General features: G+C 40.2%; 1 protein-coding gene across 7 annotated transcripts in view; it reads left to right on the forward strand.

Annotated features, from left to right (window-relative positions):
* Positions 1-17,513, forward strand: part of Bod1l1 (biorientation of chromosomes in cell division 1 like 1) — a 52,174-nt gene extending 34,661 nt beyond the window's left edge. For 4 of the 7 annotated variants that reach the window (XM_038321188.1, XM_038321205.1, XM_042054636.1 and 1 more), the window contains exons 17-27: positions 25-104; positions 4,656-4,731; positions 5,082-5,155; positions 5,985-6,060; positions 6,143-6,177; positions 7,483-7,528; positions 9,784-9,833; positions 9,931-10,012; positions 10,751-10,904; positions 13,381-13,521; positions 16,260-17,513. In XM_038321188.1, the coding sequence (XP_038177116.1) occupies positions 25-104; positions 4,656-4,731; positions 5,082-5,155; positions 5,985-6,060; positions 6,143-6,177; positions 7,483-7,528; positions 9,784-9,833; positions 9,931-10,012; positions 10,751-10,904; positions 13,381-13,521; positions 16,260-16,377 (932 nt within the window). In that variant the 3' untranslated portion in view covers positions 16,378-17,513. The remainder of the gene's footprint in view (positions 1-24; positions 105-4,655; positions 4,732-5,081; positions 5,156-5,984; positions 6,061-6,142; positions 6,178-7,482; positions 7,529-9,783; positions 9,834-9,930; positions 10,013-10,750; positions 10,905-13,380; positions 13,522-16,259) is intronic. The other 3 variants (XM_038321215.1, XM_038321225.1, XM_038321195.1) reach the window with 2 other exon arrangements.
* Positions 17,514-19,620: the final 2,107 nt, after the last annotated feature.

A 19,620-nucleotide genomic window follows, 5' to 3' on the forward strand; every position in this document is an offset into this window, starting at 1 on the left:
TTGTGATTCCAAACTGATTTACAGATGATAGCCCAGATGTCCTGGTTTCCAGAATAGAAACAGCACAGAGACAGTATTCTGAGACTGAGCCACATGACACAAAGGTATTTTTCTACTGAATAGTTTTAAGTTTGGGGGAGGTGGGTAGGGAGGGTAGCCAAATTGCATCACTGTAAATACTTATAATTTTTATTTTATTATCCTTATATTATATCATCTATCTAACAGTAATCACCTTGTTATAAAAGATAGATAATTTTCTACTTTGTAGTCTACAAGATTGTAGTAATGTGACAGTTAGAGGCAATGCTCACTTATAATTTTGCTCAGTGGTCTTGCTTAATTTTCAGGGTTTCTTCCAGCTCTGGTGTCTTTACCGTAGATAATACTTACACCAGTGGTGATATACAGTGTTACATAGAAATGTTGATATGCTGCCTCTAAATACTTTCTGCCCCAAGTCTGGCAGCCCTGGATCTGAACTTTTCTATTGCTCTTATATTTGTCTCGGGATTCAGAGAAGCAGCCTATGGGTCCTTGCCTTCCCTCTGCTCTTTTTTCTGCTTGTCCCAGATTTCTTCTGGGAACATCTTGAGTGATGTCTTTCTGTCTCTCTTGCCCACGTTATTTTTCTCCACCTAGTTCTAGTTTTATGCAGATATTCAACTCATTTAAGCCGTTCTTGTGTTCCCAAGAACTGAGGAACTAAATTTAAAAAAAAAAAGGACTTTTAACAGCCAAAAGGAAAAGTTGCATAGTACCATGAATTTCAGTGAGTTTGTACCTAGGAAAGAAATAAGCTTTTAACTCATTCCTCATTGCCCTGTTCACAGCTAGGATCATAAGATAATCCTTTAAATTAATAGAGAAACAGTTTGAAGGAGATTTTTATTTCCCCTCAATTTCATGTAAGTTTTTAAATAATGAATTTAAGTAAAATCTGATACCTCAGAGATAAAGCATTTGCTTCGAGTGCATAGGACTCTGGGCTCCGTCTTCAGTCCTTCAACATAAAAAAGCATGCATTGAGGGGCTGGAGAGATGGCTCATTGGTTGAGAGCACTGGCTGTTCTTTCAGAGGTCCTGAGTTCAATTCCCAGCATCCACGTGGTGGCTCACAGCCATTTGTAATGAGATCTCTTCTGGTCTGTAGGTATATATGCAGACAGAACACTGTATACATAATAAATAAATGAAAAAAGCATGCATGGATAATATTTTCCTGTACAGAAGCTGTGTTCAGAAGCTATTTAATGTTCCACGTCACAGTAATGGTGATCTGAAGACTAGTCTACTAGGTTGGTAGTGATTTTACCATTCCTATGACAGCTCATGAAGTAAATATGTATCACTTTTAGAAGCAATAAAGTCATTGTCAAGTTGGCATGGCAAGAGTAAAGGAAGTTAAAAATTGAATTTGGAAAAACTCCAGGCACTGGAAAAAGGATAACAGAATAAAAATGAGTTCATGCATGTCATTGGGAGCTTGCAGAATTTGAGGGACCCAGTGCTCATTCTATAAGAATCATCCCATAACCGGAAATAGACGTGAAGACTGTACAGCATCTTCAGCCACACATGAACTTGAGCAAACAACAGTTAACACAGGCACGCCTCTGTCCTTCTACCCTCCAGCACATGAAAAAGGTCTAGGTTGGAAGTCACTCTGTACATGAGCCCGAGTATTAATGAGGGCAGGTTAAATAGCCTGCTTTAGAGATAGCTATTAGGCTTTCTCAGGTGGGCTGATCTTCCATGTTCTAAACTGTGCCCTCCCAAGCTGAAAGAGTGAGAAGCCAATAGAACTGCAGTTCCCAACCTGTGGGTCGTGATCTCTGGTAGGGGAGGCTCGAACAACCCTTTCACAGGGATCACCTAAGACAATCAAAATAAAAAAAAACCCAGATATTTGCATTATGATTCATCACAGCAAAATTACGGTTATGAAGTAGCAATGAAAATAATTTTGTGTTTGGGTCACCACAACATGAGGAACTGTATTAAAGGTCACAACATTAGGAAGGTTGAGAACCACTACTCTAGAATAATAATTAAATGACAGAACTGCTTTTTAATTCTTCTTTCTATTTAAAATTATTCTAAAATTCTTGTGAATAAAACAGAGACTGCCCTGGTGTCTGCAAGTACTGAGCTCATTGTCAGTCATGGTCCATAATTCCTTGTCTTAGTCCTGGCCATATAGTACTTTCAGGATACCCTAGGGACGGAAAGCTGGGTGTTCCACAGGTGAGAGGGCTTGAGAATGACCCCTAGGTTTCAACATCATGTGATTAGAGATTACAAATAATGAACCTTCTGAATCTGTTAGTCTAGTGTTTACTGGAGTGACCTTCCACAGTGGATACTTAGGGCTCTTGCAAAGAAAACATTCATTTTGCAGTCACAGACAAATGAGAAATGTCTGAGTTCACAATGCTATCACTAGGAGATACCACAAGCTTTTTGTTATCCTCATTATTAGGAAAAAGAACCTGCCTCAAAGTAGGCCAAAAACTCAAATGTTTAGAAAGCCTTTATTGTGATATAATGTGGATATTTTTACTTTATATATATTTATACCTCATTTGAAAAGTGGGCCAGCAAGATGGCTTAGTGTGTAAAGGCACTGCTGGCCAGTCTGACAGCCTGAGTTCAAATCCTGGGACTCCCATGGTAGAAGGGGAGAATTGACTCCTGAAAAATCCTCTGACTTCCATACATGTGCTATGATGTGCACTCAAGCACATGCTAAAATAAAACACCTGGTGACACTGAGTGCCTTTGTGAAGGGAGGGGACAGGGAAGGCAATCCTAGACCCTCCAGGGCCACAAAGAGAAAGGAAAGGAAAGGAAAGGAAAGGAAAGGAAAGGAAAGGAAAGGAAAGGAAAGGAAAGGAAAGGAAAGGAAAGAGGAATATAATGGGCTATTAAAAAGTAATTTAAGTAAAATTTATAATAATGGAAATTACTTATAGTTATATAAAAGACCATTAGAGTAGTAAAATTGAAACTTGAATTTTTTAATTTATCTTGATCTCCTCCCTTTGTCTGCTTTTGTTGAGTATGTTAGTGTTGTAAACATTTTGTGGAGTTTTGTTTAAACTTTAACTTAGGTTTTAATTGACATAAAAACTATATATGTATATATATAGTTGTGGTGAAAGACCATGATGTAGTGTGGTACATGTATAAGTGCAGTGTTCAAATAAATAAGCTTATTTGTTTCTTTAAATATTATTGCTTTGATGTGGTAGAAAACACTCAAAATTCTGTCTTCCAGTTTTTAATATAATACATTGCTGCTATCTATAGTCATACTACTTTACAGTAGAGCACCAGAACTGATTCTCCTATTAGTGATCCTTGACTAACCAAAAGACGTTTTCAAAACACATGTTAGATATATATTTTTGTTCCCATCCCTTTCCTACTCACCAGAAACACTTTTTTTTTTTAATATGTTAGGTTAATTGTACTACCCATATATTCTTGGATGGGCTTGCACTGGAGTGTGATAAACCCACCAGGGAAAACACTTTAAGGAGAACTGACTCTCCCTCTCTCAATAGCTATCCATTGTCAGTAGCTCTTCAGCTAGGGCTGAGACTTGAGAGCTGTCTTCCCATTCCATGTCTGGTTGTTTTCTGGCTTGAGCTTGTACCACAGAGCTTGTGCATACTGTCAGTTACTGTGAGTTCATATGTGCAGCTCCCCTGCTGTGTCCAAAGGACTCTTTTTTTCCTTGGAGTCATCCACCGCCTCTGGCTCTTAGTCTTTCTGCCCCTTTTCCTGTGAAGATCCTGAGCCTTGGGAGGAGGGGATATGATATAGATCTCCCATTTAGGGCTGAGCAGTCAGCATTCTTTTATTCTCTGTACTTTGACCAGTCATGGATCTTTGTGTTAATCTCTGTCTACTACAAATAGAAGCTTCTCTGATGAGGGTTAAGAGACGCATCTCTGGGTATAATAGAAAGTAATTAAGAGTCAGTTTAATACTGTGTCCATTTAGCAGAAATAGTAGTCTAGTCACAAGTTCTTTGCCCAGCAGTAGTCCAAGTATGAGTTTCATCTTGTGGAGTGGGACTTAAATCAGAAAGTGGTTGGTTGCTTTCATGGTGTTCATGCCACTGTAGCACTTATGGCTATGTCTTGCCAGGCCAGTCGTTATTGCAGCTGTCAGGATTCACTTGATGTTTCATGCTCAAAACTTTTTTCAACTAATGGTGAATAATTTCATTGTTAGGGATTAATACTCTAAATTAGCTCATCTGAATCCTCAGGTGTGCTTTTTGGCATATTCTCTCCTAATCCTTCACTGTACTACTCTCCTCTACCACTCCATAAAGAAATATAATTTATAGTAATTCTTCCTTTGAAGTGTCTCATAGAAAAGGTACATTTTGGAGGAAGAACATAAAACTAACCCTGACCTTGGTATTTTATATCTAAACTTGCTTTTCTGCCTTCAATTTTTTAAAATCTCTTTTTAACAGTTCTACTAACTGTAATACTGGTTATGTTTTTAAACACGTTTATCAAACTATTCTAACTGACAGTTAGGAAATTGTTATTGAGAGAAACTCAGGGGAGTATGAATGAAGGCAAAGTTAAATTTGAAAATGGAGCTTCTGATCTTGTTCAAATTCTCCACAGGAAGAGAACTCTAGAGATCTAGAGGAATTCTCTAAAATGAGTTCAAAGTCAAACAGTACTTCCCTGGAAGATAGAGGTGAGTGAAAGCCCTGCTCATGGGTGTTGGTGGCTAAGCCAACACTAAACTTCATCTGCTGGAATATCCTTTTGCCCATTTGCTCCCCCCAGTGAACATAGTACCTTATGCTTAAGTTTGGGGATCATTTTTAAATTGGATCCTCTTCTAAAAGTATGTTGTTACTTAGTTAACTATAATCAGGCTTGTTGGTTTTAATAATGAAGATATGCAAATACAGTGTGTGTGTGTGTGTGTGTGTGTGTGTGTGTGTGTGTGTGTGTGTGTGTCTGGGACTGTGCAGATCCTCTGGGGTGTGATGAAAGCTTATCTGGTCACCAGCACCACATTGAACTGTGCCCTTTTTTCAGATGAATTGAGCAGCAATGATGGTACAAGTGAAAAGATTGAGTTGAATGAAGATGACGGTAGCAAGTCACAGGAGGTGAGAATTGGTTTTCCTATTGATTCTCTCAGAATAACTTTCAAATGTTTCCTGTTCCTCTGCATGAGTTTTTCATAAGTAATTTTTAGCCAGTTTCAGTGCAGTAGGACTCTGTTCCAAACAGTATACTGTATTCATGTCATTCTGATTAATTTCGTTCTTTTTATCTTATCTCATCAAAGCATTTATATGAAACCTACTTATGTCATCATCACATATGGTCAGTACAATGCTCTACATGGGCACTGTCGGGTTCCTGGCCTAGCAGCTTAGCACTGCAGGAGAAAATGAGGAAATGGGAGCAGTAGGAGCGTCCATGGAGACCCAGTTTGGTGAGGCAAGGTCACGGGTTCGCAGGAGGCTGCAACTTCACTAAGGCCATGCCAGCCATGCCTTCTTCCAACCTAATCGTTCACAGGGAGCTTCTGGGTCAGAGAATGAGAGTGGCCTGAAACAGTCCTCTAAATCCAAACCAACCATAGGTAGTGTACCAACTCTCTAACAGTTTCTTGTGAGAAACTCACTAGATTTCTATATTTTTTGTAGGAGATAGCATTTGGCCACAAGTAGCTTAACCAAATCCCAGTTTAAATGGGCAAACATAGTTCTTGTCTGGGACAGCACTCACTGAGCCCTGTTACCCCCATGGAACTCTGAAGTCAGATCTGTCAGTACTCTCTAAGCAAGGGACTGCAGTTAGAATAAATGCAAAACTTTGAACATCATGCCTAGGCTTGCTTCCATTCCTGTTAGCAAGGGAACTCTGAGTCAATACAGTTGAATAAATTATTCTTTTACTGTTGGGCATTTTTTTTCACTTCCCTCTTAGGACGATCAGCCAATAACTACTAAAAGGAAAAGAGGAAGACCTCGCAAATATCCAGCAGAAATAGGCTTGAAAACAAGTAGGTGTTTGGCTCATTTTCAAGTTGTACATAAGAACTTTCTGAATTTACCGTCTAAATAATTTTTTTATTATTTCTTTAGTAGAAGACTCCAAAGCAGAGACTGACATTACCACTGTAAGTAATTGCAAAAGATGAGAAAAGACCTATTCAAATATATGCTCTTGGCCTGTGAGCAGCTAGTGCTGTGAACAACTTTGTTTTATTTATTTACTTGAAAAGACTTTCTTAAACTGTGGGCTAGCCATTCAGATAATGCATTGACTAGTAGTATCCTACTATGCACAGTTTCAGTAGCTGTTATTAAGCCGTTCCATCCGTACCTAGAAGTTCAGCTATGTAAAAATAGAGCACCTTGGTTAAAATACAGAAGTTTACTGTTTTGTGTGGTTTCAGGTAGTGACTTCCCAAGGGAAGCTTCTGATAACCTTTGCTGCCTTTATTGTTTTCTCTTGATTTGTTTTTATACTTAATATACCCTAATTTTAGAGCAGAGGAATCATCAGTGCCATTTGTGTGGGTGTGAGTGTAATGTATATATGCATTCATGTCGGAGCACACATGTTTAAATACATGCATGTGCATATACACATGAAGACCAGAGTTGACATCAGGTGCCTTTCTTATAACTCCCCACCTTATCTTTTGAGGCAAGGTCTCAGTTAGCCTATAGCTCATGGTTCAGGTACAGTGGCTGACCAGGGAACTTCGAGGATCTACCTGCCTCTTCCACCAACTCTGGGTCACCAGTGTTCACCACTGCATCAAGTTTTTACACAGGTACTACGATTCCAACTTATGGAGCAGGTGCTTTATTAAGTCAGCCATCTCCCGTACGGCTCCTTTATCTCACTGAATGTTCTTATCTGTGACTCTGAAGTACATACCTAGTGAAATCGTCATGTTGAGGATGTCATTCCATGTACTTCAGTGGTGGGGAGCTGTGGCCTAGGAACCGTCACTTTGGATTTAAACCTCAGCTTTGTCACTTCCTCCCAGACCTGTGGCCTGTGGCCTGTGGCCTGTGGCCTGTGGCCAGCCATGTAACCCTTCGAGACTGCTTTCTATGAAGTGCTGTAGCACCTAAAGTGCTCCTCTCATAGTACTGTAGGACTGCAGAGTCAGAGAACCACGTGTCAAAGGCGTGCTGGCCTCAGGGAAAACTGACAGCTTTGACATTTCGTTTTTCTGGCATTCAGTCTTTAGAGTTGCAGCATGACGGTGGGAAGACAGAAAAGACACTTATTAGAGATTGTTCAGAAGCGTGGACACCCCCACGTGCTAGCTCTTCTTGACTAGTCACAGCAAATAGGTCCCCATTATTCTGATTGTGTATTAAGTAAACAGCTTAAAATTTACTGGTTGCCTTTCTGTATGATGATAACAAACTGTTCATCTTAATTTTTGCTCATTTAAACTTAGGTAGAACAATCTCCACCTAGCAGCAAACTGAAAACCAGCCAAACAGGTATGTACTAGAAATTCCTCTGCCTGTGGTCTAAGGAGCTGCTGTGTTTTCAGTTCATGCACAAGGACTGTTCAGAGTGGTTTTCTAGATAAAAAGGTTTTTCCTACTTGAACAGCGAACGTAGCCTGGCTATTAAGGGAGATTTTACAGTTTCATTGTTTCTGCTTGAAATGAGTTGGCTTTTTGTTACATACACTTACTGTTTTTCTTTTTTAGGCAGAGTTTCAGTCTAGGACAGTGACATCACAAAAGGACAAGGCAGTAGAAGGCAGAATAGTGAAGGCTGGAGACAGATGACTGCAGTGTCTGAGCTGCCGAGTGCTGTGTTAGTGCTGAGATGAAATGGAAGAAGTAGCTCTTTGGAGCATGTTACCATGAAAGCAGGGGCTCACCCCGAGAACCTACTGTGCTCAGAGGAATAATAATTTGCAGAAGAACCCTCTGTAGCCTCCAGACCTGAGATCTTAAAAAGATGAAACCATTTCAAGTAATTTATCCTCATTCCAAAGTGGGGAGATCCCCCCAAAAATCCCAAACCATCCAGTGGTTGTCCCTGGATGGGAAGCTTAATAGAAATATAACTATTTAGTTTGTCTTTTCCAGATTTTTAACAGTTTGTACATTTTAACCTTCTAGCTTGATTTTTTAAATGAAAGAAAAAAGTATCAGTGGGTTTAACGGGTTGATAATATGAAAAGAGGACGAATATGACAGCTGTTTGTTAACTTGAGAAAGCAGACAGTCTTGGTCAGCAAGACACAGCAAGGACAGGAACCTGTCTACAGTGTTTACACACCTAATTATCTATAAGCTTTTGATCTTGCTTCATGTTTTTTCTTGTCTTTTGGTAAATTAAGGTTGTTTTGTTATTTGAGTTTTTTTGACTTTTGACATTTTTATTTTTGATTTGTGAAGAAAGGAAGACTCTGCTTCTGTTGGGTTTTTAGCCTTCTTTTGTTATAGTATTTAAATCCATAGAAGTTTCTATATCTCAAACTCACTGTAAAGCTTGTGATCTATGTGATTATGTGGTGGTTTTGACTTTTTGTTAGTTTCTGCGTCTGGGTAATGATGACCAGCGTAGGACAGACTTCTTTGTTCTTATTGGATTAACTTTTCCATGTTCATTAGTGAGCTTTCAGAAAAGAGAAAATACGCTCTTCATCTGAGTAGCAGAACCTTTGAAGCCCAGCATGGTGACCTAGGCTATAAAATTAGACACTTCCCCTACCCCCTTCCAAAAAAAAAAAAAAAAACTCTCATGTTTTTGAGTATTTGCCCATAATTTTATATACAAATAATATACTACATTATCTTTATTTTCCTTATAATGTTTTCTCAGAAAATTGTAACATCTACATAAGACAGATGTTTAAAGAATAAAGTATAGTCTACCAACAGACTTCTACTGTAGTTGTTTGTGTGTTTCCCTGATCTGTGTATCTGGAGTGAAAAGAATCCAGATTCCACTCTGCTCATGAATTATGTGACTGAACAAATTATAGAAACCAAGTTATTCAAAATACTTTTTCCAAACTGTAAACTGAGGTTGAAGTATTTATAGAGCAGTACTGAGATTTAAAAGAAGCATCTCTATTCAAAAGTCTGAAATGCTTCAGAATCCAAAACTTCTCCAGTGTTGACATGATAAAGTGGAAATTTCCATAACTTCCCTGTGGGTTGCTCTCAGAATACAGATGCACTAAAAATATTGCATGATATTACCTCTGGCCATGTGAATGAGTTATATATGAAATATAAGTACATTTTATATTTGCTTTTTTAATATGTGTATGTGAGAGTAGGGCAGGGTGACGTAGTTGTGTGCACGTATGTCTGCACCTGCATGTGGAGGTCAGCGGAAAACCTCAGGTGTTATAGTCAGAAATGTCATCTGCCTCCTTTGAGACAGGATCTCTCATCAGCTTGGGAATCACCAGTTAGGCTCATGGCTGCCCATGAGCCACAGGCTTTCTCTCCACCTCACCAGCATGTTGTTTGAGGGTCTGAAATCGGGCCCTCATGCTTCCAAGGCAGGCATTTCACTACTGAGCTAGTTACCTCTGCAAACCCCAATTTTATGTTTGCATGTAGGTTACCTTCCGAAGATCTTTCGTTGTGGTATTTGCTGATATTCCCAAATCTTGAAAAAACATCCAAACTGACTAATTGTATAACAGTATATTAGCATTAGAATAATGACAGATATAATGGGCCAGACCTACTGTTGAAATTTAATTTCTGTTTTTTTAAAGATGAGTCTAATAAAGAAACATCCAACCTACAAGAAAAAAGTACAAGCAATGTAAGTGTTAGTTTTCTCATTAAGATTTATCTTTTAGAAATAAACTTAATAAATGCTCAGCTAACTACACTTTCAACTTTAATGCTGTTGCTTCTAGGATGATAGTGAAGAAAAATTAGCAAGTATGCGTCGGAGAGGAAGAAAGCTCAAACGCTCACTGACTTCATCAGATGACGCTGGTATGACTCTTAACTCTCCCCCCTCTCTCTCTGTATCTGTCTCTTTAGTAAACAGGTCAATTAAAAAAAATAGGAGGGGGGTGCTTAGTCTTACTGCAGCTTGATATGCCATGTTTTGTTGATGCTCATGGGAGACCTGCCCTTTCCTAAACAGAAACAGAAGGAGCAGATTGCAGGGCTGGAACAGAGGAGGGGATGAGAGGGGAGTGGGAGGAAAGGAGAAAGAGGAAACTTTGACTGAGATGTTAAATAAATAAATAAATAAATTTTTAAAAATGTAACAAAGCAAATTAGATTACAAAACAAAAAACACAAGAAATAAATACATTTGTACATTTTTAATTGCAGTCTCATTATTTCAAAAATTACACTTTTTTAAAAAAAAAAAAACCTTTTTTTGGATGAAGAAAAATCCAGCTGGGTGCAACTAGAATTAATGTTGCATAAATGTGTGTGAAATGCTCTAATCCCTGCCAGAAATGGCACATCCCAGATGCTTTTCTGAGCTCATGTGAATTTTTTGCAAATGCTGGCTGTGAACTGCATAAGTAAACTATCCCAAATGTGTTTGAGATTAAGGTAAACAGTTGTGAATTGCAAGTACTGAAACCAAAAGGAAGTGGGAAAGCACTTCTTCTGCTTCCAAGTTGCTAATATCCTAAGTTCTACTCCATGACTGTCCTTTGGAAGTGTCTTTGGGAATTGTATAGTCCAGGTGTTACCCTTCTTTCTGAACAGAATCCTCAGAGCCAGAAAGAAAGCGTCAGAAATCAGTTTCTGAAACATCAGAGGACAAAAAAGATCAGGAGTCTGATGAGGAAGAGGATGAAGAGGAGGAGGATGAGCCCTTGGGAGCCACCACGAGATCTACCACTAGATCAGAGGCACAGAGGTAATGGGAACAACCAAGAGCCTCCGGAGGCCGTCAGCAGCTGCTCTGTCTGGAAGCAGCTCCAGGTGTCATGGGACTCTTGAAGCCGGTTCCTGTCCGTGTTCTCTTCTTGACTGTGTCAGCTCATAGAGAATGTATTTTCTGTCTCAGTTACTGGGAGATTACTTGAAAGTCTTTGGCTGGTTTAAGGGCTTGTGTGATGAAAACTGTCATTTCTCTCCAGACATTTTTTTTAAGCATCTATTTTCTCAGACACTGTGCTAAGGAACATGCAGGAGCCCAGAGGCCCACACATAGCCATCACCTGTGTGATCCTGATGAACTGCCGGAGTTTGTGTGTTCCCCTAAAGTATGTTCTCTCAAACCTTAGTAGAGGCACAAAACTTTGGGGGAAAACTGGGCCCATGAGTTTAAAGAAGTCAGTTAGTTCTCTCTGTTTCTTCTAAGTTAATGAACAAAATAAAATGAAATATTTCGGGTTTGGCAAAGCCCTAAAGAAAGAAAACCTATTGTAGTATTTGCCCATAAGACTCCTCCCTAGCTCCTCCCATGTCACTGCACCTGCTAACCAGCATTGCCCTTTCTTACTGTGTACCGTGAGAGATGAGGGTGGCTGTGCTGCATAGCCCTTCCTAGTGTTCACCAGCGCTTTCCAGAGCAGGACTTTCCCATTTTCAGTGTCATTCACACACTGTTGATCTTGGCATAATCTTCTATAATTTCATTCTCCACAATTAATCAAAAAGGTCCAAAATATTTGCTTTGAAAGTATTACCATTAACACCTGTTCCCGTAATAAAATAATAATACTGTATCATGTTTACAAACGTTTAAAATCAACCCATTTCTAAAGCATCCAAACTTAGACATTCTTAGCCTTTGGCAACATGGTTTGATTTCTCAAAAGAGTGGGATTATTTAAAGACAAAAGACAAAATCAGGAGCTCACATGGCTAAAGTTAAAGTGGCCCACTGTTTGGGCTTTTGGAGAAAAGCGTTAAAGAGGAGGGACAGCTGAGATTAATAGGAGTCACTGAGCCAAGAGCCCTAGTGAGATAGTGAACATGCTAGAGTGTAGCACCCTATCTCTGCTTCCCTCTTACAATCCTAGAAATCCTTCAGTGTAGTGGGACTCAACTATAGAAAGTTCCTTAGACTTTCTGTGTTCCGGAGTGTATCCAACAATCACTAGTAGGCTTGCCTTTCAAAACCATAACCAAATTGCATTATATACATGCATGGTATTATTTAAGAATAAGTAAAATACATTTTTTAAAGAATAAGTCATAATTTATAAGTTAGTGATTACTTGAGTTATCAATGTTATAAAACATGAGTTGGTTTTTGTTTTGTTTGTTTTTAAGATTTATTGAATGTGCTCTGTATGCATATATGCCTTTATGCCAGAAGAGGGCATCAGATCCCACTATAGATGGTTGAGCCACCATGTGGTTGCTGGGAATTGAACTCAGGACCTCTGAAAGAGCAAGCAACCAGTATTCTTAACCACTGAACCACTCCAGCCTGAATTATATTATTTATTAACAGATGCTTTTCTGTTTGGTTTAAATTTCTCAACATCTGTTGATTGGTCCTAGAAGTCTGGTATCTTTGTGGTTTCCCGGATCCTCATTGTCAGCTGTGCAGTTTGAGACCCTCTGGTACTGCTAACTTTGAGCACCTACGTCCCAGCACCTCCGCTGTATTAGTCCTGCTCTTTCACTCAGGGGCAGACGAAACTCTTCCACCCTGGCTTTCTCTTCCTGTGCACTGTAGAAGCCAGCCTCCCTATGACTTCTGCTCTTGTTTCAAGTTCATCTCTTGGTGCCTCATAATGATTTCCTTTAAGTATTTGAGGACAGTTTCCAGGCCTTCTTTTTGTCCTGCACTTCCTTGTCATCTTAATCATTGTTTGCTCTCTAGTCTATATCCTCTCTAAGAAACAAATGCTCCATATCAGATGTGGACTAAATAATCCAGAAGGGTTTTTCTGATCTTATAGATAACTGATTTTTAATATGCATTCAAATTGGAGTTGTTTCTAATTGAATCCTATACTATATCGTACACTAAATAAATTCCTTCTCTTCCTTTTCTCTTAAAAGTTAGCTCTTCCTAATCTGATTTCTTTCTGTTATAACTGACTATTGTGCATTTAGCACTGTGATTCATGTCATCAATAACTTCAGCCTCTTCCTCTGTTTTGATAAACTCTTTGCTGTCCAGCCAACATATTTGCTCTTTTCAGGGTCATCTTCTCAATTTTGGTGAAATATGCAAAGAAAATGTCCTGGAGGTAGAGTTAGTCCTGACTGACACTGAAGTCTCTAATAACAGTGATCAAGAGACTCAGATCCTTTGATTCTTTGAGTGTCCATAGCTGTCTGGCCCATGAGAAGTCTCTTCCTTTCCAGTAGTCCAATGGCCTAGAGAATCCAGTGCTGCTATTGCCCAGTTTCTCTATAATGTGTTTCAGAAAGCATCATAGCAAGCCATCTACACGTGCAACATCAAAACTTGGCATCCCAGAAACAGTTTCTCCTAGAAATCGCCAAAAGTTAGCAAAAGAGAAGTTACCTACCAGCGAAAAAGTTAGTAAATCTCCCCCATTAGGAAGGTAAGTCCCTGCCTACACTTCAAGTTGTTTAACTCCCAAGTAATGGTTTTCCTATTTTCTTAAGAGTAGCTGTCTTGGGGGGAATCATGGGTTTCCAGAAATAGGAAGGCCTAAAATAAAAGTGTCTTTGCCATGTAACCTAGATATACAGGCTTGTCCCTGACTCTTGTGAGCCTTACTGGTCGACTTTCATGTACAAAGACTAAAGTCAGGCATGTTTCTTCTCAAGTGATTGCATGTCTGAGTGCTTAGTTTAATCTGCACCATGTGGTGAAGCATGTCACAGCTTAGTCATGTCTGGTTTAGAGTACTGTAGAGGTAACAGAACAAAAGCACTCTCAAACAGCCACCTGCAGCTTGCACCTTCCACCGCAGCCTGATTCTCTTCTGCTTCCACAGTCCTTCTTTGCCTCTGCTGTGCTAAAGCAGTGGGTGCTCACCGCCTGCTTTGGTGAGTCAGGTCTTCAAGCCCCCTTCCTTCAGGGCCTCTTCTCTGTCGCAGCTCTTTCTCATCTCCTTCCTATTGCATCTGCAATCCGCACTAAACAGTTGGTAATGGCAGGTGGCAGTGGTGTAGGTAGCCTAATTTTGCTTCTCACCTGAACTGTTAAGTTTCTTTTTTGATGTTGGGAACTTGTTTTGCTCTTTGTATATGGTAACATTCATAAACAAAAGATGATTCCATGAATACAAAGATTGTTCTGCACTCTCTTACAGTGATCGATTCTCATAGCACACTTGTCATATGTTTGTACTCTGATCCATCAACCAGTCTTAGAAAGGAAAAAAATTCTCATCCTTGCTGGGTGAGATAAAATATTCATTCTTATTTTCCATGTATATGTCAGAATATCAGGACAGTCTGGTTGCATGTTTCTCAGAATTGAATGTGCAGAGGAATCACATGGTGGACATGCCAATTGTGACTGTTAAGCATTGGACCTCTAAGTCTGTACTTCCAGCAGGCTTCTGGGTATAAGGAAAGGGCTTGATCAACATACCAAGCTCCCACAAGAAGGAAAAGGGAGCCTGACTAGAGATTCTGCTCCCTGCTAACAACTCACAGCAAAACACTGGCTCCTGCTGTAAGTAAGCAGCTCTATAGTAACTTAGTGTTCCCTGTGGCCTATGGCTTCCCATATCACAGCTTGGAATAGGTTATTAACAAACATCTTCCTTAGCTATTCTCAGCTCATTCATAGATAACCTGTAAATATCATCTGCAACACTATTCAACTTGGTGTGATTTCTTTTGCTATCAGATGAACAGTAAGCATGTCATTTCTGTAGCTTTGGAGCCTGTCCAGGAACTAGCTCTTGTAGAAAAGGCTGGCCTCAAACTCACAAAGATCTGCCTGCCTCGGCCTCCTGAGTGCTGGGATTAAAGACATGTGCCACCACCACAGCCCAGCCATAGTTTTTCAACTTTTTAATTCATCTATAAGAATTTGCTGCTTGCTTATCATGTGATGAACAGATATTGGCAGTATAGCTACATAACATGATTTATCTTAGCAACTGCCCAAAGAAATAACTCTTCTAATAATAGAAATGAATGTGCATGAGACTTTCAAAGTTTTGATAGCAACTCGCAGTTGATATTTAGTAGTACAACTGGTGCTCAGATTCTAACTACTGTAACAAACCAAATGCTCACTAGTAAAACTTGATAGTGGTAGTGACAGTGGCATTTTCTGTCATCCTCTATTACCACATTGCTTTAAAATACTGATCGTAACCTACAGTCTGAAAAAGCAAAGGGGACGAGTTATACAGGCTAGTGCTGTGGTAAAAGTCTAAAGCTCTGTGTAGTGTCTGGGGAGGAAGCTGCTTGTTCTGTGCTGTAGAAGGCTTCCAAGAGGACGGCTTTTGAGCTGGAGCTAAAAAAAAAAAAAATGGTCAGATGGGTCATAGAGGATGACTAGGAATAAGAACTGAGCAAGTGGCTCAGTTAGAAGAGTGCTTGCCTAGAGGGCATGAAGTCCTGGGTTGGATTCCCAGTACTACGTAAGCAGGGCGTGATCATGCATGTAAAGTCAATCACCATGGAAGATCAGAAGTTCAAAGGCATCCTGTGCTGCATAGGGAGTTCAAGGCATGCCTAGGCTACATAACACTTTATCTCAAAAGAGGAAAAGAAATCACTTGTCAAAGCATGAAGAAAGAAGGATTGTTTGACCACAGTAGTGCTTGGACAGCAGTGCAGAGTGCTGAAAGTAGGGAGCTGGTTGTGTAAAGACATGCACTGTGCTCTGGCTCACTTTGTCCTAGAAGCTTCAGAGATCCAGCAAGAGTTGTACATGTTTGAGGATGGTGATATGACTGAGGTCAGTTACCCTGCTCCTCTAAACCTCCTACCTTGCCAGCTGGCTTCTTTACTACTCGGTGCAGCAAGGTTTTGATTCTGCCAGATGCTGGGTTGAAGTCCTGCTGTGTTCTTGCTCATTGTTTCAAGTTGGGACTGTGTGTGGTTCAATCAGTCAAGGGTCTAGGAAAGGATGTTGATAAGACCAAGGTCAGCACCTCATGAGCTGGGACACAGTGCAGGGTTCTGTGGTCCTCCAGAGCCCCATCTGTGCTCTGTTCAAGGTCGTTCTAAAGAACCAGACCATTCCAGCCACTTCTAGTATTAGGTACTGTGAGGTTTTTCCTCCAGTGTCACATTTTAGAGAACTCCCAAGTTATTTGAAGCAGCAGATTTTAACTCTCCTCACTGCCTTGGTTTTTGTTCAATGCAGATCAAAGGTGCAGCTCTCTCCTTCCATCAAGCGCAAGAGAGAAGTCAGCCCTCCTGGAGCTCGAACAAGAGGCCAGCAGAGAGTGGACGAAACCCCTCTGAAAAAGGCAAAGCGGTAATGCTGACGCCCTGGCCCTGGCTTCTGGAAGAACAACCCAGTGGAGAGAAAAAGGACAAACCTTGCCCCATGGGCTTTTTCTTTTTTAAAACAAGGAAAGGATTTGCATGTGCTATAAGTTCCTAGGTGCAAGCTTGTTCTTATTATGTTTTAAACAGCTTTATAAACCATTGTTCATAGACGGTATTATGTACATTCACTTCAGATAAAGGAAGATAAGTTTACTTTGTATCTGAACTCAGCAAAGTAGGTGTATATTTTAACAGTGGAAATTGGGGTTTCCCAATGAGACACATCACTAATGCAATCCTTCCAGCCCATCAGACACCAGGCCACCCCCTGGGGATCTGTGTATAATATATAAACATGTAAAAATAGGCTGTATTTTACTCAATGTATGATGCTAATCAATGAACACTTTATTTATTTTACAGAGAAATCTTATCTGTGAACTTTACTATATATCTGTTTATTTTATTTTATTATTTTTTTTAATGAAAAAGGGGTTTTAAATGCTATGCAGTCATTAGTAGAAGAGTTCTAAGACTCTACCTGCCCTGTAACTATCTGCATATGGCCTGGCAGGAAACAGAAATTCACGCATGCATCCAAGTCAAGTAGTTTAGGTGAAGAAAGGACTCCGCCGCTTTCCGTCCACAGTCGTGACCGGTTTTAAAGAATGTAACTTGTTTTCCAATAACCCCTGCCTCTGTGGCTTTGCCACCAGCTCCATTAACATAAATGACTGGTTCAGGTAAAGTTGTGCCCTACGCCCTCTGTGGGTTCATTCCTCTCCTTTGTGCTATTCCCAAGTCTCTGCCCCATCTCCATACTGTCTGTTTCAGTGAAGGGAAATGCTTGAAGATGAGATTGTTCCGGTCTATTCAGCTTCAAGATGTCATGTTGTTTTATACAGTTATTTCAGGATAGAAACTGGTTTTATCTCCAGGTTCTTTTTTAAACATGTTTTAACTCCCATAATGAACAAACTGTCCAACTTAAGTTTTTCATAAAATAATGTTTTCTTAATATCAGATTTGTTTCTTGCAATGATATGATGAGTTGCCAAATGATTGAGATCATTTTAAATGCTCTGTTCATACTCTTGTTTTATAATTAAAATTTACATTCATTGTGTGTGGGTTTTTCATTGTTTTGGGTTTTTGGTTTTTTGTCTTTTTTAAATTTGGGTTTTATTTTATTTTGACTCTTAATGTAAGGTGGATAATCTTGTCATTTTACATTGTTTCTTACTGAAATTTTATATATAAATTATAAAATGTTTCCCTAAAACTTGAGTGACAAGAACTTTTTTTTCCCCTCATATCTTAAAAGCCAGTTACAGTTCGAAGTGAGGCTGAATTCCAACAGTTCTTCCTAGAGTAACAATGTTAAGTTGGTTGGTTCATTATCAGTGCACACCTGAACACAATCTCATTGTGAAGCCAGTACTCACTAGTATAGAGATGCCTGGAGACTGATTTGGACCTGTGAGGAAAAACTGCCTCCTAACATGTGGAACCAGGCTGTAGAACTGTATCAAGTAGTCTGTTGGGGTAGTCAGCTACCTCTTAGTAACTTCCAGTGTTCTGAAGCCAAGCTTGAGAAAAGAAGCAACCCTAGGGGATACGAGGTATTGCAGATCTGAAGAAGCAGTTCTTCGTCGTGATTTGATGGTGAAAGTATTTAGCAAAATGGAAGCACTCGGAGCATGAGACATCCTAGTTCACACTTGTAGTCCCAGGATCCTAAGGACTAGCTAGCTCAGGTGCTGGAGATAGAGGAGCGGTTAAGACCCCTTGTTGCTTCAGAAGCCCCAAGTCCCATCACCACCAGCCATAACTCCAGTTCCAGGGGATCTGATGCTCGTTCATGGGAATGCTCTTGGTGAACATGCATACATACACGTGCATACATGTATAAATGTAAGCAATACACTCATACACATAAACATTTGAAAAAAATACACAATTCAAATTACGTGTGACTTTCTCCTACTAACCACTATGAAACACAGATGATCTCCAGCTGTTTCTTTGCTGGCCTTAATGTTGCCACCACCCCACTACCTCAGAAGCCTCCATTACAGAGCTATAATCAAAGTTAGTGGAGTACCCCATGACTGAAGATGCCAGGATGCTGTGGCCCACAGAGGACACCTGCTTGCTCATAGCCTACTAGTGTTCTCTGTAGCATGCGGGCCTGCTTTGTTTGGGTTTCTGTCCTGCCCGGTTCCCACAGCCGGCAAGTCCCAAAGAAAATCACACAGAGGTCTCCATAGGCTTATAAACTAATTGGCCCATTAGCTCAGGCTTCATATTAGCTCTTATAACTTATATTAGCCCATTATTCTTATTTGTGTTAGCCACATGGCTCAGCACCTTTTTCAGCAGGGCAGGTCACATCCTGCTTCTTCGGTGATCTGGGCAGGACTGCGGAAAGAGCTTCCTTTTTCCCAGAATACGCCTGTTCTCATTCCCCCGTCTCTACTTCCTCTCTGGTTATTTTGCCTATACTCCCTGCCTGGCGACTGGCCAAGCAGCGTTTATTTAAAACATGACAGAATACAGACAATTCTGCACCAGTTCTCTATCTCTGATTCTGGCCTCCCTCCTACCTCCTCAGATTCTCAAATTTAGCTCCCACCATCCAGACTTCCTAAATAGCTCAACCTAGTCACATTCACCCTAAGTAGGAATAGCCAGCAGGGAGCACCACACCCCTAATAGTGAGCTGATGCACTGTGGAAACCACACTTGTCTCCAAGCCCTAGTCCAGAAGGTTGTTTCCTTTGCCCATAGGAAGGAGGTGATGAACTTTCTGCAGATGCCCGCTGCCCTCAGGACTAGCTGTAACAGAGCTTTCTTCCAGGCATCTTTGTAAAAGATGAAAACTCAGCTCACTTGAGATCCCAGGAGAGAGTATTAACTGATAGGCAAAAAAAAAAAAAAAAAAGTTTGCTTTAGTTTTTTTGTTTGCTTTTATTATTGTTCATCCTGACACAAGCACACATTACATTTTCTAAAAATCACTGTTCAGTCATCTTTAAACCTACCCTCACATACTCAGGATAAGGAAGTGTTACCGTGGGCATCTTACCATCAGGACTGTAGTTCTGGGAAGTAGATGTCCTACTAGGACTTTGCACATGCCAGGATGCATCATGAACCCAAGGCTTAAGGAGTGGCAGTGACAAGCCAGAACTGCTGTACAGATACCTCTGCAGAACACAGCAAGGGACAAA

Source organism: Arvicola amphibius, chromosome 1 (assembly GCF_903992535.2).
Source record: "Arvicola amphibius chromosome 1, mArvAmp1.2, whole genome shotgun sequence".
NCBI classification, from domain to species: Eukaryota; Metazoa; Chordata; class Mammalia; order Rodentia; family Cricetidae; genus Arvicola; species Arvicola amphibius.